The sequence below is a fragment of the Leptodactylus fuscus genome, chromosome 10 (genome assembly GCF_031893055.1).
Source record: "Leptodactylus fuscus isolate aLepFus1 chromosome 10, aLepFus1.hap2, whole genome shotgun sequence".
Lineage (NCBI taxonomy): Eukaryota > Metazoa > Chordata > Amphibia > Anura > Leptodactylidae > Leptodactylus > Leptodactylus fuscus.
In genome coordinates, this window is record NC_134274.1 from 70,020,362 (window position 1) to 70,047,885 (window position 27,524).

The 27,524-nt window shown below is 44.6% G+C and overlaps 1 protein-coding gene across 2 annotated transcripts in view; it reads left to right on the forward strand.

Annotated features, from left to right (window-relative positions):
• Window positions 1-1,325: 1,325 nt before the first annotated feature.
• The window catches only part of KDM2A (lysine demethylase 2A), an 82,867-nt gene continuing 56,668 nt past the window's right edge, over window positions 1,326-27,524 (forward strand). For both annotated transcript variants that reach the window (XM_075257777.1, XM_075257778.1), the window contains exons 1-12: window positions 1,326-1,562; window positions 10,918-11,023; window positions 11,226-11,364; window positions 11,458-11,536; window positions 11,656-11,702; window positions 13,410-13,588; window positions 14,525-14,631; window positions 19,005-19,098; window positions 21,818-21,971; window positions 23,105-23,220; window positions 23,312-23,438; window positions 25,152-25,621. In XM_075257777.1, the coding sequence (XP_075113878.1) occupies window positions 10,988-11,023; window positions 11,226-11,364; window positions 11,458-11,536; window positions 11,656-11,702; window positions 13,410-13,588; window positions 14,525-14,631; window positions 19,005-19,098; window positions 21,818-21,971; window positions 23,105-23,220; window positions 23,312-23,438; window positions 25,152-25,621 (1,548 nt within the window). In that variant the 5' untranslated portion in view covers window positions 1,326-1,562; window positions 10,918-10,987. The remainder of the gene's footprint in view (window positions 1,563-10,917; window positions 11,024-11,225; window positions 11,365-11,457; window positions 11,537-11,655; window positions 11,703-13,409; window positions 13,589-14,524; window positions 14,632-19,004; window positions 19,099-21,817; window positions 21,972-23,104; window positions 23,221-23,311; window positions 23,439-25,151; window positions 25,622-27,524) is intronic.

Genomic DNA, 27,524 nt, shown 5'->3' on the forward strand with positions numbered 1-27,524 from the left:
ACCTCCACACCACTGCATGTGTACTGGGGCTCCTCATACACCTCCACACCACTGCATGTGTACCGGGGCTCCTCATACACCTCCACACCACTGCATGTGTACCGGGGCTCCTCATACACCTCCACACCACTGCATGTGTACTGGGGCTCCTCATACACCTCCACACCACTGCATGTGTACTGGGGCTCCTCATACACCTCCACACACTGCATGTATACTGGGGCTTCTCATACACCTCCACACACTGCATGTATACTGGGGCTTCTCATACACCTCCACACACTGCATGTATACTGGGGCTTCTCATAAACCTCCACACCACTGTATGTGTACTGGGGCTCCTCATACACCTCCACACCACTGTATATATACTGGGGCTCCTCATACACCTCCATACCACTGCATGTATACTGGGGCTCCTCATACACCTCCACAGCACTGCATGTGTACTGGGGCTCCTCATACACCTCCACACCACTGCATGTGTACTGGGGCTCCTCATACACCTCCACACCACTGCATGTGTACCGGGGCTCCTCATACACCTCCACACACTGCATGTGTACTGGGGCTCCTCATACACCTCCACACACTGCATGTGTACTGGGGCTCCTCATACACCTCCATATCGATGCATTTGTATTGGGGCTCCTCCTCACCGCCGCCGCACACAACAGCAAGAACTCTTCACCCCGTGAACGCAGTCTCTGAAAAGAATCACGTGACCTTTATTTATATCCTGCGATGGGCTGACCCAAAATCACGTGCGAAGCCTCAGCCAATCCATGTTGACGCGTCTACCATGGCGCACGTGCAGGTCCAAACGTCTTGCGACGGAGACCTCGTGATCGGAAGTTGATTCACACGTCGCCATTTTTCCTTCGGGCATCTTCTCCATAGAGCGTATCTGATAAGGTAATAAGGACTGCTGCAGTGTACGGGGCCAGTGCACAGAAACCTGAGCCGCTCTAACATTTTTTAGTTCTGACCAATCATAGCGTACTTTACAATATGACGTCACGTGGCCGTACTTTGTTATGGCATATGGGTTCACTCTTTTATCGCCTGTGTTGCATCTCAGCCAATCGCTGTCCTGGTTTGTATGGGTGACAGATTTTACTCCAGCCACTCACCTCTGCCTTATTTGCATACCGACTTCTATTGGCCGCCCCTCCTCAGATCTCTGGGCGTGGCATTTCCCATACACCTATCGGTGAGACTCTTACTAAGCCGAAGCCAATCAGCTCCTAGCTCTATCTATATCCACTCGCTTTCCCGAGCGGCCGGCTCCACCTTTATTCTAAACACACCGCTGGTCGCGTCACTTCTGGTTCGGTCCAAAATGGCGCCTACGGCGTCTGTCGCCCAGCTCCCTTCTGAGTGCAGCTGAGGCAAAGACTTCCTGAGGAGCCTCACGTGACGTCAGCTACGCGACCCGGTGACGTCACTTGCACAGAGGGGGAGAGGGGCGGGGCGGTGAGTTCTGGAATCGGTTTGACATCTCGCTCTATTAACAACAACAAAGCCTGGAAAGGAATGGTATTGCTGGGTTGACATGAACGGTGAGTGGGCTGAGGGGGCGCTGCTGGCTGCAGCCTGCGCCGCTGTGTAGTGGGGGCAGCATGTACTCTGCAGGAGTTTACTACTGGGGGCTATTGTGTCCGGGGGCCACTAAACAAAAGCCTCACATCAGCACTGGGGAGAGGAGAGTGCCAGCCTGAAGCTGCAATGGTCATGGGGGCTGTTCACACTGTAGTGCGGGCCAGTGCGGCTCCTCACATCGGTAATCCTGGCTATGAGGTTTATCACCATGCTGTGTGTATGAGGTTATATCACTGCTGTGTTACTTGTGTGCATCGCTGTATGGTCACTTATACCAGCCATTACTGTGTGTGTATATAGTGACCGCTGCAGATGTGTTATATACAGACCTATATGCTGTGTATATATAGTGACCGCTGCAGATGTGTTATATACAGACCTATATGCTGTGTATATATAGTGACCGCTGCAGATGTGTTATATACAGACCTATATGCTGTGTATATATAGTGACCGCTGCAGATGTGTTATATACAGACCTGTATGCTGTGTATATATAGTGACTGCTGCAGATGTGTTATATACAGACCTATATGCTGTGTATATATAGTGACCGCTGCAGATGTGTTATATACAGACCTATATGCTGTGTATATATAGTGACCGCTGCAGATGTGTTATATACAGACCTATATGCTGTGTATATATAGTGACCGCTGCAGATGTGTTATATACAGACCTGTATGCTGTGTATATATAGTGACTGCTGCGGATGTGTTATATACAGACCTATATGCTGTGTGTATATAGTGACCTCTGCAGCTGTGTTATATACAGACCTGTATGCTGTGTATATATAGTGACCGCTGCAGATGTGTTATATACAGACCTGTATGCTGTGTATATATAGTGACTGCTGCGGATGTGTTATATACAGACCTATATGCTGTGTGTATATAGTGACCTCTGCAGCTGTGTTATATACAGACCTGTATGCTGTGTATATATAGTGACCGCTGCAGATGTGTTATATACAGACCTGTATGCTGTGTATATATAGTGACTGCTGCGGATGTGTTATATACAGACCTATATGCTGTGTATATATAGTGACCGCTGCAGATGTGTTATATACAGACCTGTATGCTGTGTATATATAGTGACTGCTGCGGATGTGTTATATACAGACCTATATGCTGTGTGTATATAGTGACCTCTGCAGCTGTGTTATATACAGACCTGTATGCTGTGTATATATAGTGACCGCTGCAGATGTGTTATATACAGACCTGTATGCTGTGTATATATAGTGACTGCTGCGGATGTGTTATATACAGACCTATATGCTGTGTATATATATTGACTGCTGTGGATGTGTTATATACAGACCTATATGCTGTGTATATATATTGACTGCTGTGGATGTGTTATATACAGACCTATATGCTGTGTGTATATAGTGACCTCTGCAGATGTGTTATATACAGACCTGTATGCTGTGTATATATATTGACTGCTGCAGCTGTGTTATATACAGACCTATATGCTGTGTGTATATATTGACTGCTGCAGCTGTGTTATATACAGACCTATATGCTGTGTGTATATAGTGACCTCTGCAGATGTGTTATATACAGACCTGTATGCTGTGTATATATAGTGACTGCTGAAGCTGTGTTATATACAGACCTATATGCTGTGTATATATAGTGACCTCTGCAGATGTTATATACAGACCTGTATGCTGTGTATATATAGTGACTGCTGCAGATGTGTTATATACAGACCTATATGCTGTGTGTATATAGTGACCTCTGCAGATGTGTTATATACAGACCTATATGCTGTGTATATATAGTGACCGCTGCAGATGTGTTATATACAGACCTGTATGCTGTGTATATATAGTGACCGCTGCAGATGTGTTATATACAGACCTGTATGCTGTGTATATATAGTGACTGCTGCAGCTGTGTTATATACAGACCTATATGCTGTGTATATATAGTGACCGCTGCAGATGTGTTATATACAGACCTATATGCTGTGTATATATAGTGACCGCTGCAGATGTGTTATATACAGACCTGTATGCTGTGTATATATAGTGACCGCTGCAGATGTGTTATATACAGACCTGTATGCTGTGTATATATAGTGACTGCTGCGGATGTGTTACTTACACCTATCATTATCTATATACAGACCTATACGCTGTGTGTATTAGGTTATATCACTGCTGTGTTACTTGTGTGTATCTGTGTATGGTCACTTATACCTGTCATTACTCTGTGGTGTATATAGTGACCGCTGCGGATGTGTTATACAGACCTATATGCTGTGTGTATATATAGTGGCTGCTGCGGATGTGTTACTTATACCTATCATTACCTATATACAGACCTATATGCTGTGTGTATATATAGTGACTGCTGCAGCTGTGTTATATACAGTCCTGTATGCTGTGTATATATAGTGACTGCTGCGGATGTGTTATTTACACCTATCATTATCTATATACAGACCTATACGCTGTGTGTATTAGGTTATATCACTGCTGTGTTACTTGTGTGTATCTGTGTATGGTCACTTATACCTGTCATTACTCTGTGGTGTATATAGTGACCGCTGCAGATGTGTTATACAGACCTATATGCTGTGTGTATATATAGTGGCTGCTGCGGATGTGTTACTTATACGTATCATTACCTATATACAGACCTATATGCTGTGTGTATATATAGTGACTGCTGCGGATGTGTTACTTATACCTGTCATTACCTGTCCTAGTGTGCATCACTGTATGGTCCCTTATACCTGTCATCTATCTATATACTGTGTGTGTATGTAGTGACCTTTGCAGATATGTTACTTATACCTGTCTATACCTATGTATAGATCCATATACTGTGTGTATATATAGTGACCGCTTTAAATGTGTTACTGATACCTGTCTATACCTATGTATAGATGCATATATTGTATTTGTATAGTGACCGCTGCAGATGTGTTATTTTTTTATGTAGATTGTGAGCCCCATATAGGGATCATAATGTACATTTATTTTTCCTATCGGTATGTCTTTGTGGAATGGGAGGAAATCCACGCAAATACAGGGAGAACATACAAACTCCTTGCAGATGTTGTTCCTGGAGGGCTTCAAACCCAGTGCTGCAAGGCTGCAGTGCTAACCAGTGAGCTACTGTGTTGCCCTGCAGATATTACTTATACCTGTCTATACCTATGTATAGACACATATACTGAGTGTGTATAGTGACTGCTGCAGATGTGTTACTTGTGTGGATCACTGTTTGGACACACACACATATATATATATGTATATTATAATACAATAATATAGTAATACAATAATATAATAATACAATTATATATATATATATATATATATATATATATATATATACACTCACCGGCCACTTTATTAGGTACACCTGTCCAACTGCTCGTTAACACTTTGAGTGCCTTTGAACGTGGCATGGTTGTTGGTGCCAGAAGGGCTGGTCTGAGTATTTCAGAAACTGCTGATCTACTGGGATTTTCACGCACAACCATCTCTAGGGTTTACAGAGAATGGTCCAAAAAAGAAAAAACATCCAGTGAGCGGCAGTTCTTTGGACGGAAATGCGTTGTTGATGCCAGAGGTCAGAGGAGAATGGCCAGACTGGTTCGAGCTGATAGAAAGGCAACAGTGACTCAAATAGCCACCCGTTACAACCAAGGTAGCCAGAAGAGCATCTCTGAACGCCGCACAGTACGTCGAACTTTGAGGCTACAGATGGGCTACAGCAGCAGAAGACCACACCGGGTGCCACTCCTTTCAGCTAAGAACAGGAAACTGAGGCTACAATTTGCACAAGCTCATCGAAATTGGACAATTGAAGATTGGAAAAACGTTGCCTGGTCTGATGAGTCTCGATTTCTGCTGCGACATTTGGATGGTAGGGTCAGAATTTGGCGTCAACAACATGAAAGCATGGATCCATCCTGCCTTGTATCGGTAACGGTTCAGGCTGGTGGTGGTGGTGGTGTCATGGTGTGGGGAATATTTTCTTGGCACTCTTTGGGCCCCTTGGTACCAATTGAGCATCGTTGCAACGCCAAAGCCTACCTGAGTATTGTTGCTGACCATGTCCATCCCTTTATGACCACAATGTACCCAACATCTGATGGCTACTTTCAGCAGGATAATGCAATGCCATGTCATAAAGCTGGAATCATCTCAGACTGGTTTCTTGAACATGACAATGAGTTCACTGTACTCCAATGGCCTCCACAGTCACCAGATCTCAATCCAATAGAGCATCTTTGGGATGTGGTGGAACGGGAGATTCGCATCATGGATGTGCAGCCGACAAATCTGCGGCAACTGTGTGATGCCATCATGTCAATATGGACCAAAATCTCTGAGGAATGCTTCCAGCACCTTGTTGAATCTATGCCACGAAGAATTGAGGCAGTTCTGAAGGCAAAAGGGGGTCCAACCCGTTACTAGTATGGTGTACCTAATAAAGTGGCCGGTGAGTGTATAATATAATAATAATACACTATATATATATATATATATATATATATATATATATATATATATATATATATATATATACAATGTGTTACTTATGAGGATCTCTGTTTGGTCATAGCATAGATCTATATACTGTATACATAGAGATCCCTACAGATGTGATTCAAAGCACTGCCAGCGTTTTGTTCCTGTAGTTACATAAGTTTAGTTTTATTGCCTTTCCAATTTTTACTATTTTATCTTGTAATTGTTGTTCTACCAGCGACGTGTCTAACGCCGGTCACATCTATTAGTTTGTATGGATTTGTTTAATCTGTTATATCTATGCAATACACTGAATCTAATGTTACCTTGTGACAGCTTGATGTTACCTGTCTGTCTCCAGTCACACACACTCCTACATTTACTAACAGAAGATTCCTAATAGTTATACACTGTAAACATGGACGGTCTGTAGATGTGCCAGATTTATCACAGTGACTAATGATGGATATAAATCTGACGTATATTTGTCTAGTCTACCTTTCTACCACCTTTTGAGACTTATTTTGACAGCACAATTTTGGCATCTTGGTCTATTTAAGCCCCCCGTTTATCTAGTAAGTTGAAAGATGTTAGTCCAGACTAAATCCACAACAAATGTTTCACATTTAAGCCATTGTTTAGTTATATCTGAGCCAATGTCCAACAAGTGATGCCGTTGTCAGGGTGCGGCAGCCACTGCGTCTGGGGATTTACCATCCTGTGTTGCGAATAAATTGAGGCTTTACCTGCAATAACGTGCGGTTATCAGTCAGTGGCCATGGTTGCCCTTAGACACACCCCACACTACCATTATTGAAGTCCATTGCTCTCATCCCTCAGAGGATCAGTGAGACTGATGCAGATGGAGCCCCCTCTGTTTCCATTCTCTTTTAAGGGGGTTGTCTAGGCAAAAATGGACAACCCTTTTAATGTTTAAATCTGTCCCTGATGTTCTGGTGTCCACCTGCACTTCCCAGGTCTACTCTGTTGTTACCATGAAGCTGCTGATTGGCCTCAGTGGTCATGTGACTGCACAAAAAAATTCTTACATTACGTGTAGAAATTGACCTGTTGAATGGATAAAATGTTAGTTTTTAAAGGGATCCTATCATTCGAATGCCTTTTTTTTTTTTTTTTTTTCCTCAGTAACATGTAGGAATATCCTTACGAAAGGCTATTCTTCTCTTACCTTTCCTTGTCTTCTCCACGCCGCCGTTCACTTGAAATCCTGTTTTTTTGCGGGATGCAAATGAGTTCTCTCACAGCACTGGGGGCGGTCCCCAATACTGCGAGATAACTCTCTCCAGCGCCGCCTCCATGTTCGTCAGCAACAGCCTCTTCACATGTCTTCTTCCGGTGCACGGGGGGTCAAAATTCAACACATGCAGAAGTCGGCCCTGCCAGCGAGTCTCGGGCAGAGCCGACTTCACATGCGGGCAGCCATTTTTTTGAGGCCGCTTACGTGAGCATGCGCAGTTCGCTCCTGGAGTTCTTACTGCACCTGCTCGCATAAGTGGCCACAAACAAATGGCTGCCCGCATGTGAAGTTGGCTACGCCCAAGAGCCAACTTGCGCATGCGTTGAATTTTGACCTCCCCGCACGCCGGAAGAAGACTCGTGAAGAGGCCGTTGCTGACAAAGATGGAGGCGGCGCTGGAGAGAGTTCTCTCGCAGCATTGGGGACGCCTCCAGTTCTGCGAGATAACTCATTTGCATACCAACAAAAAACGGGATTTCTACCAAACGGTGGCGCGGAGAAGACGACAAAAGGTAGGAGAAGAATAGCCTTTCTTAAGGCTATTCCGACATGTTAGTGAGGGAAAAAAATCAGTTTGAATGATAGGATCCCTTTACACAAAAAATAAACCCCAAAAAGATGTTTAGTTTAATCCCGTTCCCCCGGATATGTTCCCATACAGCAGATTTGTTCCAAAAAATTGTCAATCCCTATTATCGTGCGTTTTTTTTCAGCATGTGAATATGACCTTTAAAGATGTCCTTACTCCAGCTCCTTGCATCCTTTAACAAGTGTGGCTGCTTTGATTCTGGCACAGATGGAATTGTTTCTCTAGCTCCTGCTGTCTCTGAGCAATAAATGCTGTTATTTTTGGACCCCAATATGTAACTAGACTCCATTGGCAAGTGGGCGGTGTCAGGCAGAATCAGGCAAGGAGGTGTGATTCTCAGGTCTTACATGGTCAGCCTCTGATCGGAGTTCTAAGTCACGCCCCCTTGTCTACTTCTGCCTGACACCACCCACTTGACATTAAAGAGTATAGGTAGCATATCAGGCACATAAACTAATGCTTGCTCTGGAATGGCAGGGACTAGAGGAAAAATTCTCAGAATTAGAATTTAATTACAGCTTGCAAAGAGTTTAAATTAGTGGAAGTGGTGAAAGGTCCTTCACGCGAAGGCCCCACAAAAATGCAGCCAAAAAAATGCCTTGCTTTTTTTTCCATAATATTTTTCAGAGAGTTTTTGCTGCATTTTTATCTGCGTTTATTCTTGCCCTATTAAATCTGTAGAGAATTTGCTTTAGATACCACAGCTAAAATTAAAGAGCTTCTCCAGGATTTAAAAAAAATAAAGAATAAAAAAAATTAAATGACAGGTGAAAAGACCTAAAAAAAAAAAAACCTCTCCTGTCTCTGGATGCTCCGGTGCCTCCCAGCACAGTCCAGTCCTGCTGCTCAACTGACTTCTTTTGCAGTAAGGGTAAGTTCACATGGGGTTTCTTGGATCGGAACCTGAGGCAGCCTCCGATCCAAAAACCGGGTAGCTGTGAGTGAAAGCCGGTGCACTGCATCGGCATCCGGTCGCTCACTCTTGCTCCAGATTAGGCCCAATGAATGGGCCTAGTCCGGAGGAAGGTGTATCTTCAGGCCGAATCACGAGGCGACTTGGCCTGAAGAGTGAGCATCTCGCTTCTTTCTTCCGGGAGCCGAAGGAAACGGCTCCCGGACAAAAGACCTGTCCGGCTCCCATTGATTTCAAATGGGAGCCGTAATTTTGGTCAGGGTTTTGAGGCGAATACGGCCCTTTCCTTAGGCCACTGATGTGCCACAGTGATCACGTGTAGCAAGGGCTGACACTGGAAGAAAACAGCTAAACAGCAGGACCAGATTGTACTAGGAGGCATCGGGGACAGGTCTGCCTTTTTTTTTAAATCCCACCACCTTCCGCTGCCTAAGGGTGCATTCACACTAAGTATACACTCATCTCATTCTGAGCGTAAAACACGTTCAGAATGAGCGCGTACAAAGCAGATCCCATTCATTTCTATGGGAGCCGACATACGAGCGCTCCATAGAAATGAATGGGCTTCTTTTTTCCCTATTGATTTCAATGTGATACGCGCGTATGCCGGCTCCCATAGAAATGAATGGGATCTGCTTTGTACGCGCTCATTCTGAACGTGTTTTATGCTCAGAATGAGATGGGCGTATACGTAGTGTGAATGCACCCTAAGACAAGAAAAAAAAAAAGAACCCCTTTTATCATGCTGGGTTTTTTTTTCGCACCGTGCATGAGATTAACAAAATTTGATTCACATAGCCAGTATTTTAGATGGTTTTTGTTTTTTTTTCCCCACTACATTTTTGTCAGGACCCCCCCCCCCCCAAATCTAATGTTGATGACCTATCCTAAGTATAGATTATCCATATATTACTCATGTAAAACCCTTTTAAAGACCAAGCCATTTAAAAAAATTAAAAAAAATTGCAGAAATCAATTGTGCAGGCAAATGTAAAAACTTGTGTTTCCAGACAAAAATGGCTTCTTTCTCCACTTTTCAAGTTATGGTCAGTGACCCACCCCCACTGCTAAACCGTTCAGATCATTGCTCAGATTTGTACACATCCTCAATAACAGGCTTTCACAACAACGCACCACATTTCTACCCCAGAAAACCGTCATAAACCGATGAATACATTAACCCAGGAGGGTTTTAGCTGCTTTTTATTGATGTGACTGAAGTCCTTTGGGTATCTACTCTTATCTCTGCCCCTATATGATCCTCAAAGAAAAACCGAGTATAAGCTAAAGTTCTTGGGTCCGTCTGAGCGCTGCTAAACCAATGTGTTTGCTACACAGTTATATCGACAAGGGTCTTATCCAACTAAAATCTATGATCACATTATAGGGTTACAGGCCTTGGATAAGACTCTTGTCAATGTACCAAACACATTGGTTTAGCAGCGCTCAAACAGGCCCCATAACTTTTATTTTTACACTCTTCAATACTGTAATGCCACTGATCCAAGTATTAAGTGGTCCCTGGGGGATCAGCTGCAGACAAAGACCCTCTCCTCTTGACCGTGTAGGATAAGTAACCATCACTGTGACTCTAAGAGGGGACATCGTAGGTACAGTTATCCTTTATATCCCTATATGAACCTAGTACATTGCCGTCATCCATGGGGCACAGTGAGGGACACTCCTTACCAGGGCTTGTGATACGCAGTGGTTTCCCGTCTATCTCTTGGTGGCACGCCAGCTGATATTTATGCATGGCTGCATGGAAAATTGAAGGATACAGGGCACTGATAAAACCTAGGTGGAGATCAGGTGTGCCCACACCCATCTTTCTGGCATATTTCTGCCACTTCAGTGACCCCATGCTTATATAAGCCCTTTCTGATTATGACTCGCTTCACTTATAGAGCGGGCATTGATTCCCTGGTGACCAAACAAGGTAATGTGTGTTAGCGCTGGCTTGTATGCCTGTGCTTTGACTTTGGTAGTTGTGCACTTGCTATTGACCTCTTCGCCAACATGACCATTTATTTTCTTTGGCTTGCCAGGCAACCGAGCCTGAAGATCCCTGAAGAAAGTCCGGTGCTTTCACTATCGTGGGGTGGGAGATTCTGAGAGATGGAAGACGAGCAAGCGCGTTACAGTCGTAGACTGGTAAGTGGCACCCCATCTCCCTTCTTGTGCAGTGCTATATGCCTGTTCTTCTGCTATATTTTGCCAAAACTAGATGATCTGTAACAAACCCAAAGCTTTGTGAGCAGGACAAATCCTTAGCCTCTGAGACTATCAGAAGGTTAAGATGGGTTAACCCCTTCAGTGCCTGCGAAGGCTTGATATCTCTGCTCGTACCTTTCAGAGACGCACGCTCCGTAGAAGATATGAGGATGATGGCATTTCAGATGAGGAGATTGAGGGAAAGAGAACTTTTGACTTGGAGGAGAAGCTGCGCAGCCCCAAGTACAACTCCAACTTCATCCTCTATATGGAAGGCAAAGGTGAGTGGCTGATCATCACAGGGCAGACGGCGTCCTTTACCCCGTTCCTGCTCTCCTCACCTTACTATTTTTTATTTTTTTTTCTGTTTCAAGACTTCAACATGCGATTTGTTCAGGAGGGCGGACTCAGGGACCCACTGATATTCCAAAGCTCTGAAGGGCTTGGCATAAGGTAAGTGGATTTTTTTTTTTTTCATCATTGGGTTTGGAAGTTCTTGCACTGTGGTACAATGAATGAGGCACTACCTGAGACTTGTCAAGATATCATTGTGCTGTTTTTTTTCTCTCTAGAATGCCAGATCCCACCTTCAGTGTCAACGATGTCAAGGTGTTTGTAGGTTAGTATGGTTATAGTATTTTATACATGGAATTAAACCCTTTCCCTCCCACCCTCATCCAAGCTACTGTTATGGTCTGCTTGCAAAGTCCAGTGCAAGTGATCTGTGGACAGCCTCTCCTTCCTTGTTACCTGCGCACATCTGTAAATCAGTCTATTTGGGTAACTTTCTGAGGTTCCTAGTTTAGCTTGTTCTTTAGGTTTTCCCCAATTTGTCAGGTTATCAGTATCAGATTAGTCAGACACCAGAATCTGGTCCCGATCAGGAATTTTGGCTACCTGAAGCCGTATACTAGATTTATGGCCAGAAGCGTCCCAACTCCTATTGAAGCATACAGGATCGGGGCTACAGTTCAAGGCACATCTACTACACTGTACAGAACAGAAGCTGTATACAGTTTTTGGAGCTCCATTCACTCTAGTGGTTGCATCTGGAACTGCATTCCCACTCCCATTCATTTGTATAGGAGCAGGACTGCTTCCGGCCATATACCTAGTATACCTGCTGCTGAAATACCTAATTGGCCAGGGTCCCAGGGGCATATCCACAGGTCAGATTAGTCAGGGTCTGTCAGTTACCTTCAGGTTCTGGACATCCCCTTTAAAGATGATCTTTCACAAAGTCCAGCTTTTTGCCTCATTCAATAGCCACGGATTCAAGCACAGTTGGAATTTTCTAGCTACAACCATTCCTGAGCAATAAGTTTTTGGTCACCTGACAATGTTACTCAGGCTCTGTACTGTCAGGCAGGAGCAGGCAAGGGAGTGTGATTCTCAGCTCTGACAGAGTACATCAGCAATTGAAGCTGTGAATCACACACCTTTCCTGCTCCTGAGTGACGCTGCCCATCTGACAGCACAGAAACTAAAATAGCATATTGGGCATTGATTGCTCGGGAATGGTGGGGGCTAGAGAAAAGATTTTAACTTTCAGTGGAGCAGCAACTATTAACATTTGCTAAGTTCTGGAGTTGGTGAAGGGTTCTCTATAACGAGTTCCAGACTGTCCATAGAATATAACACCTGGGTGGTCCACTGTTAAACACTGCAAGGACATACAGGTACATCCTTGCAGAGTTAACAGCTGCACAAAACTGTGCGGCTGCAGACCTGGGGAGCTGGCAGTTACTACAGCTGGAGTTTCTATAGAGAAGGCAGGGACGGCTTATTACTGTCTCTGCCTTCCCCCTCGCTGTGTACACATCGCTCAATGAGCCTCTATGGGAATCGCCATGATGCAGCCCCCCTCTTAACTGGTGATGTAACGTCCAGAGACTGTTAGAGCTGCTGGGTCCTAGAGCGCTCAGATCAGCTGTACAGTTATGGTCAGGAGGCTGCATTTCTCCTATAAATGGGGCTAATGTATCAGCCCCAGTTACAGAAGAAATTACCCCCCCCCCCCCCCCAAAAAAAAAAAGTACTGCTTAAAATTCCTTTCTCCCCCCAAAAATGTCACTTATGGCCTTATGGGGGAAAGATTGTAAAATAAATATAGTCAGCATAGGTCACTTGCATTGTTCTGAAGCGCTATCCTTTGGGCAGTAGTGTATATGTAGCATACTCATTCTATTATTATTGTAGGCCCACATCAGGTACCATGGGCTTGAAGTTTTAACAAACACTTAAGTGTATGAGTGTGTGTGGAAATCTGTCTTTCTAGTATAAATTATATTTTGGTAGCCTAACACATAATACACACTTTTTCCAGGGAGCAAGCGTATTGTCGATGTTATGGATGTTGGCACACAAAAGGGAATCGAGATGACCATGGCACAGTGGGCAAAGTACTATGAAACCCCTGAAGAAGAGAGAGAGAGGCTGTACAATGTGATAAGCCTGGAGTTCAGCCATACCAAACTGGAGAACTTGGTGCAAAGGCCAGCCACGGTTAGCAGTACATCTCGTATACATATGTCATTATCTGGACTTTTTTTCTTTTTTACATTGCTTATAGATGAACCTAGCACCTTTGAAAAGCTAATCTTGAAAAATTGCTTGTTTGTTTGTGAATGTCCTTTCAGAGTCTTCACAAAAATTAAGTGCAGCCAAACCCCTATATACTTGGCTCTCAATGAGTTCCGTGTATATAGTTTAGGAAATGGCGACAATTCTTCCAGCTTCAATCCCAGATCATCAGGTGCTGCCAACTGCACTTACTGAAGGGACTTGGCGTACCCCGATTAGTCATACAGTGCATTTTAGGAAGCTACATTCTCCTTGTTAATATGTTAGTTCGAGAGGCAATTGGCATTAATTTTGTAAAATAAGCCAAAACCACTAGTACAAATTACATGCCCCTGATAACCCGAACCTGAAAAGTGAAAACCATTCATTTGATCTTTTTCCAGTGCTTGCCAAAAAATAAAAATACTAATCTAAAAACACATCTGTGTTGCCACTGGTCTGATGTTGAGTCCATCTGAAATTGGACTTAACTTTTGGTTATATCTGGTTCAGAATAAGAGGAGAAGCTGATGCGTTCCTACACATACTGGAGAGCAGGAGTGAGGGATGTCTATATTCTCCTGAATTACAGTGATGTCTTCGTGACCTTGCTCCTTGCCCTATTTGGGGTAATCTATCAGTGTTGAAGCTACTGCTAAGCAAAGTGCCTTGGACAACAGCGGAACCAAATCGTTCAGGCATTTGTTACTTAGATTGTGTCGTCAGCTTTTTTTGTTATAATACCATGGTGCCGGTCTTTGGAATCTAGCCACAATTGTTTTTCACATCATTCTTCCCTGTCACCTTCCATTTCTTTGTCTCTACCTTTCAAGCTTCTTGATCTAACTGGGACCCTTTTTTTTGCTGCATTCTACACAGGTAGATCAGATCGACTGGGTTGACAACATATGGCCTAGACACTTGAAAGAACGCCAGACCGAATCCACAAATGCCATACAAGAGATGCAGTACCCCAAAGTGCAAAAGTGAGTGATCACCTGGTTTATATGGTTTCCCTCTCCTTGTGTCTGGCGTGCCTTACATTTCCATTCGATGTAAATATACAAGATATCTAATATTGTGCAGAAATAAATAGTCATATAGCATTTTTTTTAAAAAAAGTATACTGGTTCTGAAGGCTAAAATAGGCTGTATCATTTAGGGGTTTAAAGGGGCTGTATGGCAATCACAGCTTAAAGGGGTTGTCCCATCACAAGGATCCTATTTATACTGCTTGTTAATGTGGACGTAAGACTTTTCCTAAATACATTGCTTCAGCAAAACTGCTTTGTTTGTCCACTATCTTACTTTATTCTTTTTTTTTTTTTGGGACACATCCCTTGACTTATCTGGTCATAAGTCAAGTCATGTATCTGCTGCTCTGAGGGGGGAGGGAGGAGGGACTATGTGCACGGGAGCGAGCCTGGAGGGTGGGGGGGGTTAGTTTACCCTTTGGGGGAAGGGGCCACCAATGCAGACTTGGCATCTGCTGTAATAGAGAGGCAGATGCCGGGAAGGGTTAGACGCCGGCACAGATGCCTGCGACATCGCTATGCTCCTGCCCTGCATGAAGCTAGCAGCGGCAGGAGCGATGCTGCTATTCTGGGGGGGAGGGGCGGAATAACCGCATCGCTCCTGCCGCTGCTGGCTTCATGCAGGGCAGGAGCATAGCGATGTTGCAGGAACCTGTGCCAGCGTCTAACCGTCCCTGGCATCCGCCTCTCTATTACAGCGGATGCCGGGTTTGTATTCGCATTGTGAGCGTCCACGCAGGGCCAGCCGCATCTCGCCTCTTGGCTTTGCATATGTAACCCTGCCCACCAATGACGCAACAAAGCAGGAAGACAGAAGATTTTACAGCAACGAAGACTGGTGAGTATGCGACGTGGGAATACCCCTTTAAAGCGTACTATAACTGTTACTAATACTGGGACCCCTACCGGCACCAGAACTGGGAGCGAGGTCCATTGTTGCCTGATAGAAGGTTACAAGTCACGCCTGTCTGCTGCCGCTCATTCAATAACTGTAGAACTGGTGGAGATAGCAGGAATAGCACTCCGCTATCTTTATTAACAGACTTTGAATGAAGCGGCTATTCTAGGTAGTAGTGCATGCCACTCCAGAGGCAATCATATACCATGTTTTTGGTGATCGTAGGAAAGAACGTGTTCTCTTGTTCCAACTGTGTCTGGTTACATTTACAAGGCTTGTGTTTTCATTCCTGGTAATCCAGCAGATTCCCTAATAGACCACAGGCTCCACTTATGTGATTCAAGTTACAGCACACGGTCATAGCAAATGTACAATGCAAAGCAGAATTAAATTCATGCTCTCAAATGGTTAAAGGCAGTCTACCGACTCCCCCGGGCATACACTGGCACGACCAACTTGTCAGGCTTCATTCAGATCATTTTTTTCTCAGTCTGACAGATGCAAAAAGGGGACTCCAAAAGATTTGCCAGTTACATAGACACGAACGTTACATAGTTTGTTGTTTTTGGAAGGTACAAAAATGGAATTTGGCTCTAAATTTGAGGCAGATTCCACCTTAAAGAGGATCTTGCATGCCCTTGGGCACATGCACTTTTATATACCGCTAGAAAGTAGACAGTGCACTGAGCTTTGATGAACGTCCCCCTCTTCCCCCAGTATTAGTCTATGAACAAGAGGGGGTGCCGGGGGGGGGGGGGGGGGAGTGTTCCTCACAGGTCAGCATCACGGCTGGGTGGTAAAGAACACTCCCTCTGACAGTACAGTGCTATGGACGGTACTCCCAGCCTGGCTAGACTGTCAGAAATGTCCTTCTGACAGTGAAGCGTTATTGGTAAGTGCACCGATATCTCTTGGCACATAACTGGAAAGCCGACAGTGCAATGTTGGCTTTCTAGCGGTATATAAAACCGCATGTGCCCGAGGACATGAAAGGTCGTCTTTAAAGGGGACCTTTCTCCTCCTGGGGCACATGCGGTGTAATACACCGCTAGAAAGCCAACAGTGCGCTGAATTTATCTGCTTTCACGATCTGTGCCCACGGGGAAGAGCTATTGGTGCCAGTACTGTAGCGCTTCACTGTCAGAAGGGCTTTTCTGGCCATCTGTCAGGAACACCCTTCCTCACAGTAGTGTCTATTGCGCTGTACTGTGAGAAGAGGCTGTTCCTCACTGCTCTCACAGTACAGCACTATAGACGCTACTGTGAGGAAGGGCGTCCCTGACAGATGGCCAGAAAAGCCCTTCTGACAGTGAAGCGCTACAGTACTGGCACTAATAGCTCTTCACCGGGGCACAGAACGTGAAAGCCAATAGTGCACTGAATTCAGCGCACTGTCAGCTTTCTAGCGGTATATAAAACCGTGTGTGCCCTACGAGTTAAAAGGTCCTCTTTAAATCAGCTCCAAATTCCACCTGAAACCAGCCTTCATTTATTTCAATGGCAGTCAGATGTAGATTTTCCCTCTAGTGCAGAGTTTGGCCATAACTCCCTGGCACTGCAGCTCATGATTGCTCCGCTCCCATTGTCAGTCTCCGACACCACAATGCCTGGTCTTATTCATAACTAATAGAATACCCGGCGGCTTCGCTCGCGGAAAATATGTTGAATTGTTGGTTATGCTAAGGTAAAATTTTCAGTATCACACTGAAATCGCCATTTTCAGAGCTACAGTAAATCTTTTTTTCCACTTTACATTTTTATTATTTTGGCATTTTACTATTTTTTTTTTTTTTTCATTTCAACATTTTTACTGATTTTATATATTCAATACATATTATGTAGTATAAACTATTACAACTATTTTTTTGAACTTTTTTTGTCAAAAATTAAAATTTATGCCCCCTTACACAAACATATAAAACATTTACACCCAATTAATAACTTAGTACAGTAATGGCGAACCTTTTAGAGACTGAGTGCCCAAACTGCAACCCAAAACCCACTAAATTATCGTGAAGTGCCAACACTGCAATTTATCCTTAATACTATTGCGGACAGTCACAGACCCACAAATTACATTTGTGTGAATGGCGCTTTATAGAGCTTTTAATAATACAAACAACTTTGTACTGAAATGTAAGGCTCTCTGCATTTAGTACGTTGAACAATTAATGTTCACCATTTACATCACACAGATCTGTTTTATAGTGACCATGCAATGTTATTACAGCCCGTACTAATATCATGTCTGCTATAAAACAGATACTGTGTGATATAAATAGTGAGGGGACCCCAGACAGTATTATATGCTCCACAGTAGGCCCCCCACACAGTATTATATTCTCCACAGTAGCCCCCCACAATGTTATATGCTCCACAGTGGCACCCACACACAGAATTATATGCTTATCAATATGCCCCCCAGTATTATATAATCCTCAGTACCCCCACACACACAGTATTATATGCTCCTCAATACGCTCTTCAGTATGACTGACTGTCATACACACTCTTATACTTACCCATGAAGAGCCGCCAGTGTCCACCTCCTTTTGACTGCGGGCCTACGTTGGAGCAGAGGTCAAACTCTGCAGTCAATGTAGGCCACAGTCGTGCGATCTGCGGCCTACACTGACAACTTTCAGCTGTATGTGCATTTGCACATACAACTGAAGGCAGCGATTGCTCATCAATGGAGAATCCTGAACCGGATTCCCTGTTAGTGAGCGATCCGGGCAACCACACGCGTGGCGGCATAGAGGCACGCAAGCCATACGTTCGCCATCACTGACATAGTGCAACCCTTTCATACCTTTTATATGTCCTTTTTGTTGATTGAGAAAAACAGCTTTGAAGTCTTAAACAAATGAGGTAGTTGAAGATCTTTTATTGCAACTCGGACCCCTGCCATCTTGCCCCATGCAATAAGAGTTGATCCTCTGACTTCTGTGACATTGCCCATCTTACTTGTGCAGCAACAGCAGTGCTCCCTGGACTGACGTCCCGCTCCCACGACTGACTTCCCGCTCCCACGACTGACTTCCCGCTCCCAAGACATCAATGACCTCATTTGTATAAGACTTCAAAGTTCTTTCTCTCAAACTCTGCAAATATGACATGGATAACAATGGTATGTTGCGTGTTACAGTATTGTGCTGTGAAACATGGTTGTGGCCATTGAATATCCTTGAGGGAGGTGATGGACTCCCTTCAAAGGAGGACCATTGATATTGTATTTTTTTTTTTTTTTTTGACCTGTGTGTCTTCCTAGTGGAGCACTGCTGTCATGGTAAAGGTCCTCTAGGTGGTCACCTATTTTCTCTATCACTATCATCCCGATTTATTTTCTATGAATGGCATATGAACAGTATTTTACTGCATGTCGAGATTTTTATCTTTGTGTAATGCGTTCTCTGTTTTATTATAGGTACTGCCTCATGAGCGTAAGGGGATGTTACACTGATTTTCATGTAGACTTTGGAGGTACATCTGTATGGTACCACATCTTACGAGGAGGCAAGGTCAGTATGGCAGTGTGTCCTTGTGCCTTATTATGTTTGTTTTATTCACTATTAGTGATCTGTTCCCAATTCCCACCTGCTTCTATTCAAGGATGCCCAAGTCCCCATTGTTCTTGTCCTGCAGAACATGCTCAATAATACTGAAGATGCCTGCTATGCTGATGACCGGCTGCTATGCTGATCCACCTGACCATAGGACAGCAGGGACCCGAGCAGCGCCTCAAGCTGAACTGTGGTTGTAGCTTAGGGCCATTGTTTCATCCTAAATATTAACAGTCTCTCATGTTGTTGTGCCCACAAGCACAACACTCCTGTCGAGCACAATGCATAGTGTTTTTTTTTTTTTTACATACATGACACTCCTTTAGGTCAGGGACACAATGTTGTGTTTCTGACGCTTCGATAATGTTTTTAGAGAAAACCGCAGCATTTTACAGTCCTTGCGGAATGGATTAAATTTAGCAAATCTCATTTACACTTTGCTGGAAAAAAAAAAGTCTGCAGCAGGAACTGAACCTGTGCTGCAGATTTAAAGAGGACCTTTCACCACTTTTGGGCACATGCAGTGTTATATACTGCTGGAATGCTGACAGTGCGCTGAATTCAGCGCACTGTCGGCTTTCCCGGTCTGTGCCCGCTGTAAAGAGCTTACGGTGCCGGTACCGTAGTGCTCTATGGTCAGAAGGGCGTTTCTGACAGTTAGCCAGGAACGTCCTTCTGCCTCGCGGCGCCTATCCCGCTGTGCTGTGGAGCCGGGAGGAACGCCCCCTCCCTCTGCTCACAGCGCTCGTCCATAGACGAGTATTATCAGGGAGGGAGGGGGCATTCCTCCCCGCTCCACAGCACAACGTGATTGGCGCCGCGAGGCAGAAGGACGTCTCTGGCTAATGGTCAGAAACGCCCTTCTGACCATAGAGCACTACGGTACCGGCACCGTAAGCTCTTTACAGCGGGCACAGATTGGGAAAGCCGACAGTGTGCTGAATTCAGCGCACTGTCAGCTTTCCAGCAGTATATAACACTGCATGTGCCCAAAAGTGGTGAAAGGTCCTCTTTAAAGTGTGTATCGTAGTCATCTATGCTGCAGATTGTCATTGTGGTATTCACCCTTTGCCATGCAAAGAGGAACTCTGCAGAGAATCTTCTGCATTTCCTCCTGAATTTCACAAGACAAAATTCCCCTGTAGATTTCCAGGAAAACATTTCAGATTTTCTACTACTGATTTTATTTTTATGGAACAGCCAACGATAGCCAAGCACTGTACTTGGTTCTTTGCCAGTCCCATAGATTTGAATGGCGCTTCAGCAGGCATGCGCCATTCCAACAGGGGGCAGGGGTTGGAGTCTTAGCACTCAGACATCCAGAGATGAGACTCTTCTCCCCTATGTTGTACATCATTACATTCAGCCTTTCTCTAACAAGGAGTTTGTATGTTCTCTTAGTGTTGTGTGGGTTTCCTCCCACACATCAAAGACATGTTCTCGCCCGTCTGGGCTCCCAGTACAGTCCTTTCTGTGTTACATGGCTCCTCCTACCTGCCGATCTCTGCCACAAGCTCAAGCTGGCTGAAGACTCCAGACTGATTACATCAGGATTGTCATCCATCTTTAGCATGCTTCCTCCTCCAGGCACATTTAGTTCCTGGCTTCGGCTTAGGAATGACCATCTCCTCATTAGTCCCCAGAATTGGGGAACAGCCCCCCGGACTTGGCCAATCTAGCCCCTCTCTCAGGTCAATATGTTAAGTGCGAGGCATGATGGTATGCAGCAATACGGCCCTAGCGGTTCAGCCTGATGTCTTATTTGACACAAAGCTCGGGGTCTTTTTCCCTGGCATCCCCTCCTCTCACAAAAGCTTATTGTCTTCTGCAGCCCCATTGTCCCCTGCTGCAGGTTGGAGCTCTGATTAATGATCCCTGGTATCTTAGGAAATCTGCAGATCCAAGTTGATTTTCAGTTTTATTGTGCAAACCCTAGGGTCCCAGGGGGTTCTTCACTCTTCCAGCAATCATTATTGCCGGCGATGGTTACCCAACGTTGCTATATCTTCTGGGCTGGCGCTGGTGTCCTCTCCAGGCCCTGCTGGGTCAGAACAGGCTTCCTCCTCCTTCTGTAAGGTTTTATGCATATTTGCCTCTTGTGCTGTTGGTCGGCTGCAGGAAGTTTTCTTTTCTCATCCACTAGGACTTCTTTAGGAGGTCCCGAGTTATTTTGTCCTCCAATGATATTAGTGAGAGAACTGGATTTCTGTACTTGTTGTAAAATCTCTCTTATTCCTTGGGGGACACAGGTCCCACTCTCTGCTTTTTCTGTTCTTCATAGTTCTCCTTGAGTTCTCTTTTTGGGCTCAGGACATATTGGTTCATGATCCGCACTTTCTTTCTATGGCTATTGATTTAAAACCGATTTAACTTCCTTTCTGTGGTAAGGGTAGGGTATCACCCACTTGAGCAAAGCCAACACTTTCTACATTCCTAATGTCAGCCCCCTAGTGGCCGGGTCTATACCCATGGTACTGTCGTCCCCAATGAATACAATATTACTACAAAAATCCAATTTTGTTTTAACGACTATTGTACACTTCCTGATACATCAGTGAAAATCCAGGTCAACGGCATGCCTTGTCTAGACCCTGGTAAAACTACGTCTATAAGACAGGCCATTTGTAAACTGTAAATTGCTGGGCACAATGTGAATTCCTCTGGTTTCCTTATGCAGGTCTTCTGGCTGATTCCACCTACTGACCAAAATCTGGAAATGTATGAAAACTGGCTGCTGTCTGGGAAACAAGGGGACATCTTCTTGGGAGACCGAGTAGAAGACTGCCAGAGAGTTGAACTAAAGCAAGGCTACACATTTGTCATCCCCTCAGGTACTACTTGCAGAAGATGCACTGTGTTCTTTCCCATGCTTGGTGGGTTAGTCTTAAATAAATATATGTAGGTTACTAAACAGATTTTTTATGTTCTGTATGCTATGTCTGCATTTACGGTGTTGGTGAAGAACTGGGTGCTGCTCTGAGAATGTAGCAGAGGTTTGGGAACCAGATATTTCTATACTTGTGTTTTGCATGATAAATAATACTATGGCATATACATACTTCTCCCTGTAGTCTGTCCTTGTCCCCAGGGGGATTTTTTATAGGTAGCCAAGTTAAAGAGGACCTTTCACCACTTTTGGGCACATGCAGTGTTATATACTGCCAGAAAGCCGACAGCGCGCTGAGTTCAGCGCACTGTCGGCTTTCCCGATCCGTGCCCGGTGTACAGAGCTTACGGTGCCGGTACCGTAGTGCTCTATGGTCAGATGGGCGTTTCTGACCATTAGCCAGAGACGTCCTTCTGCCTCGCGGCGCCTATCGCGCTGTGCTGTGGAGCGGGGAGGAACGCCCCCTCCCTCTGCTCGCAGTACTCGTCCATAGACGAGCATTATCAGGAGCGGGAGGGGGCGTTCCTCCCCGCTCCACAGCACAGCGTGATTGGCGCCGCGAGGCAGAAGGACGTCTCTGGCTAATGGTCAGAAACGCCCTTCTGACCATAGAGCACTACGGTACCGGCACCGTAAGCTCTGTACATCGGGCACGGATCGGGAAAGCCGACAGTGCGCTGAACTCAGCGCACTGTCGGCTTTCTGGCAGTATATAACACTGCATGTGCCCAAAAGTGGTGAAAGGTCCTCTTTAAGGAATGATCTTCTAAATAATGTCATATAGGGGGACCCAGCTCCATAAGTCAGAACAGCTTCTTATACAGCGTAAGGTGCCGGGCAGTGGCTTTCCTTACTGAAGCCCCTTGTTGCTCTTCCTGTGACAGGTTCCTGTATTCAGTATAAGTCCTAGTACTATATTATGTGTTTTGATCCTAAATCATTAGGTCCCTGTGCAGAGTAAAGCTCTTTGATGGCTGCCATAAAAGCACTTGCGTACTGGTTTAAATAGTAGTTATTTTCAGTATGACGGTAGGGTGGCTGTAAGCTCACTGTCTGTAAATTGTTGCTCTTTTATAGGGTGGATCCATGCCGTGTACACTCCTCAGGATACTCTAGTTTTTGGTGGGAACTTCCTACATAGTTTCAATATCCCAATGCAACTGCGTATCTATAGCATTGAAGACAGAACACGGGTGAGTCCTAAGAAATGTGGCACTTCATGTACCAGTTCAACAAGCCCAGTTTTCCAAATGGCCATTAATTCCCTTTTCTTTTCTTTGTCAGGTCCCTACAAAGTTCCGATACCCGTTTTATTATGAGATGTGCTGGTACGTGTTGGAGCGATATGTTTATTGCATGACTAGGCGGTCTCATCTTACCAAGGACTTTCAAAGGGAGTCGCTGAGTATAGGTGAGCTACAGATGCATGTACCTCTCTGAATGTGGAACGCTGTAGCGTGATATTCTTGTATAACACTGTTGCCATCTACAATGATATTAAACAGTTGCTTAAAAAAAAAAAAAAAAAAGCTGGGTTTCTGTAATGTAGGGCCTCAGCCTTAAGGAGTTTCTAGTTTTTCAATTTCAATTATATGGTTTATTCCATTGTTTTGTGAACTTTGTAAAATTTCAGTAAGGTAGGGTTCACACTACCGTTGGTGTTCGCTCACAAAAAAAAAACAAAAAAAAAAAAACGGACACCTATTATAACGGACATAAAACGGACAGTAACTGATGGCTAACGGTTACTGTCCATTATATGTCCGTTGCCCATAGACCTCAATGTAAAAAAAAAAAAAACACTTGCTGTCCATGTTTTCAAACAGACATAAAAGTCCTGTATGGGCGGGTTCACACCTGCGCCCGGTCTTTGTGGATTTTCGTCTTCTGCCTGAGAAACTGGACAGGAGACGGAAACCCGGCAGTCAGTGTCCACACGTGAGCATCTTTTGGTCTACGCGGCGAATCCATTATTTTTATTTATTTATTTTTTTAACCGGACACAAAGTCCTGCATGTCTGACTTTGTGTCCGGTTAAAAAAACGGTTTTGCCACGGAGACCAGAAGACGATCACGGGCGTTCACTTTGCAAACCCATTCAAGCAAATGGGTTTGAAAACATGCTGCCGCTTTCCGTTTTCTGACCAGTTTCTGCAGGTGTGAACCCGCCCTATGTAGGATTTTTTTGTCCGCTTGAAAAAAACTGACATAGTTGTAAAAGGACACAAGATAAAATCCCATTGTAATTAATGGAAATTGCAAACTGACCAGCTAGTGTCCATAGCTAAAATCTTGTACGGACAATAGCCACGGACGCTGCTGAGCTGACACCAACAGTAATGTGAACGCCCCCTATCAATTACAATTAAATTAAAAAAAATAAATAAATAAAAAATGGCACCCTGAAATTTATTATGATTCATCAAATAAGGAAGTGATTTCAGGCTAGAGCTGCTGCAGTAAGGGCAGCCTTGTGATGGACTATAATAATGGGTTAAAGTAGTTTTATTGTATTATTAGCTATAGATTTTTCCTAAAATGAATGACCTAGCCAAAGGTTCATTGCTAACCAATGCATAACATCAAGTCTACAGCCATGTAATCCCCATAGAGACCTAGAGCTACACAGATCCACAGACTGAAATTTGCTTAAATTGACTGGGCTTGGATTGAGATTTCCTGACAGTCTTAAATGGAAGTCCATTGGGCAAAGCGTGCCATTTGGGAGTATATTTGTCCGTCCTGTGAGCCGGTGTGGATTAAAAGTTTTTGTTTTTTTTTAGTACAATTTATAGTGAATATCTTGGTCAACAAAGGGTTCTCCATACAACATGCCTGATCCTCAACCTCTTCCTGTAGGGTGGTGGGGGAACCACCGGAGTAGCTGAATTATCACATGACTGACTCTTTTTGGGCATCAGTTGTAGTCCTAGAATCCGGTTTATCTAGTAACCAATGCACATAGAAAACCTGGACCAAGCATTCTGTCTCATTGTCTCATGATGGTTTTATTGTTTGGTTCCAGTATTTTGTCAATTTGTGGCATTACCCCTTGAAGTCTCCCTTCTAATAAATAGGGATTGTCCAAAGTGGAAATTTTAATTACTTTCTTTATTTTTCACAGATTTGGAGCTAAATGGACGGAGAAGGCCAGAGACTCCATCTTCCTCTTCGTCTTCATCATCTTCAGACTCCTCTTCCTCACCCTCCTCCTCTTCCTCATCAGAGTATGACGACTCCTCTGATCAAGACTGGGAGGAAGAAGAAGGTTTGACTAAAAAAGAGAGAGAAAGGAGGAGGGCTGAGCAAGAAATGCAGCGGCGGAGAGAACGGGAGCGGCGACAGAGGGAGCGATCTCGTCAGCGGCATGAGGAGAGACTAGTTATGGCCAGGATTCCTGCAGCGCACAGGCCTCTTACACCACCGCCATCGCTGCCCACTCCACCCTCACCTTCAAATACGCCCCATTGTTTGACATGGTTTGAGGTTGAAGGTTTACATTGCCTTGTCAAGAAGCTGGAATCTCTTCCTCCACACAAGAAGTGCCTTCCTGATGGCATTCACGACCCAGACGCTCTAATTGCCGACATCAAGGTCAGTAGTTTGCTAAATTGTTCTTGCTTTAATTTGTTTTAATAAAATCTAGGTTTCAAGTCTTTGTGAGATTGCTGTATGCTCAGGGTTGCAACACCTCACAATGCTTTGCTGTGGAGTACAGCATTCATCTGGGATTTTGGGAGCTGGTTGTAGCTCTTACACAACTCTTAGAGCGCTTGAGCAGATATGGATTGGCTTTGACTATTTATATGCACAATTACGAACATTGGTGAACTCCCTTACCTATTATGTTCTTCACACCTATCACTCGGAGCCAGTCAGTGATTTGGGGGTATTGGTCATGCAGCTTGTACCAGGTAATACCACTGGCACTGGCACTGTGGTTGCCAGGGCCCAAGTGGTGACTTTCTGTTCTTAGTGTTGGCTCCAGCATCATATCTGGAGAGCAGAGGGGCTGTGAAGCATTGAATGCAAAGGGCCCTAGGGTCTGCACATGAAGGTCCATTTTACACATGGTTGTGTCGGTCAATAAGCCGTAACTTATAGATTTTACATTTTGATGACCTGACAAGATCACTGATCCCTTTCATCTGCACAATGTATGGAAGCAGATGGCATGGTATACCATTTAGTTCAGTGAATCACAACAGGTGCCTTGGAAATCCAACAGAGTCCATGACACTATATAGGGAAGAGCACTGCGTGCCTTTATGCAACGTTATCTGCGTCCTTAGGATGGTTTTGTCTTTTGGTAAAAATTATTTCGTAGGGGTGCCTCGAAGAACTTTCATATTTTTTTGTTTGCAGTTGTGCCCAGAACTATTGCACCTGAGATTTTATTCATATTTTCTACGATTGAAAATAATGGCATATGGGAAACCCACTGATCCTCAGAATGAAAGGCAGCAGTGCCAGTTAGGCAAAACAAACTGCTGGAGTGTCCTTATCTAGTGAACCAATGGCTATTATTAAAGGGATCCCATCATTAAAAGGTAATTTTTTATGACTAGCACGTAGGAACAGCCTTAAGAAAGGCTATTCGTCTATTACCTTTAGATGTGTTCTCCGCGTCACCATTCGATAGAAATCCCGGTTTTCATCAGTATGCAAATGAGTTCTCTCGCAGCACTAGGGGCGGGCCCCAGCGCTCAAACAGCACTGGGGTGACCCCAATGCTGCGAGAGAACTCCCCAGAGTCGCCTCCCATCTTCTTCAGGAACATCCTCGTCACGCGTCTTCTTCCGGCGCTGGGGGTCAAGCTTCTAGGCCTCGGGCAGAGCCGACTGCGCTTGCCCACAGGCCACAAGAAAACGGCCGTGTGTAAGCGGCCATTTTTCTTGCAGCCTGTTTTTAGATCAGACCTGCATCTTGTTCTCCTCTGATGTGGTCCACTGATGTAGTCTTAAACAAAACCTAAATTTCCCATCATGCCTATGAACCTTCAGACGCAGCTGGGACGGAGTCTCATTGTACTGCACTTAATGTGCCGAGGCTTTTTTTAAGGACTGCAAGTAGTAGATCAGTGACTTGTGTCCTTTATTTCAAAACACTCCTGCCTCTCATTGCAGTCTCTCCATTGTATTCCTATGGGATGAAGTATTGTTGTGCGCAGAGTCTCCTGTTTTCTTGTGAGATTGAGCAGTGCTGCAGGCAGTCTCCAGTGTATTCTGATGGCTTGCAGACTCTCTGGTGTACATATGTGATGAAGCAGAGCTGTGTACAGCATGTAGTATTGTAATTGTATTGTATTATATGTGTAATTCTGTGAGAGGGAAGCAATCCTTTGTGCAGAGTCTCAAGTGTATTCCTGCGAGATGAAACAATTGTGTGTGCAGCCTCTCCAGTGTATACCTATAAAATGAAGCAGTGCTGTGTGCAGAGTCCTAAGTGTATTCCTGTGGAGTCAAGCAGTGCTGGGCGTAGTAACCCCTATAGATTA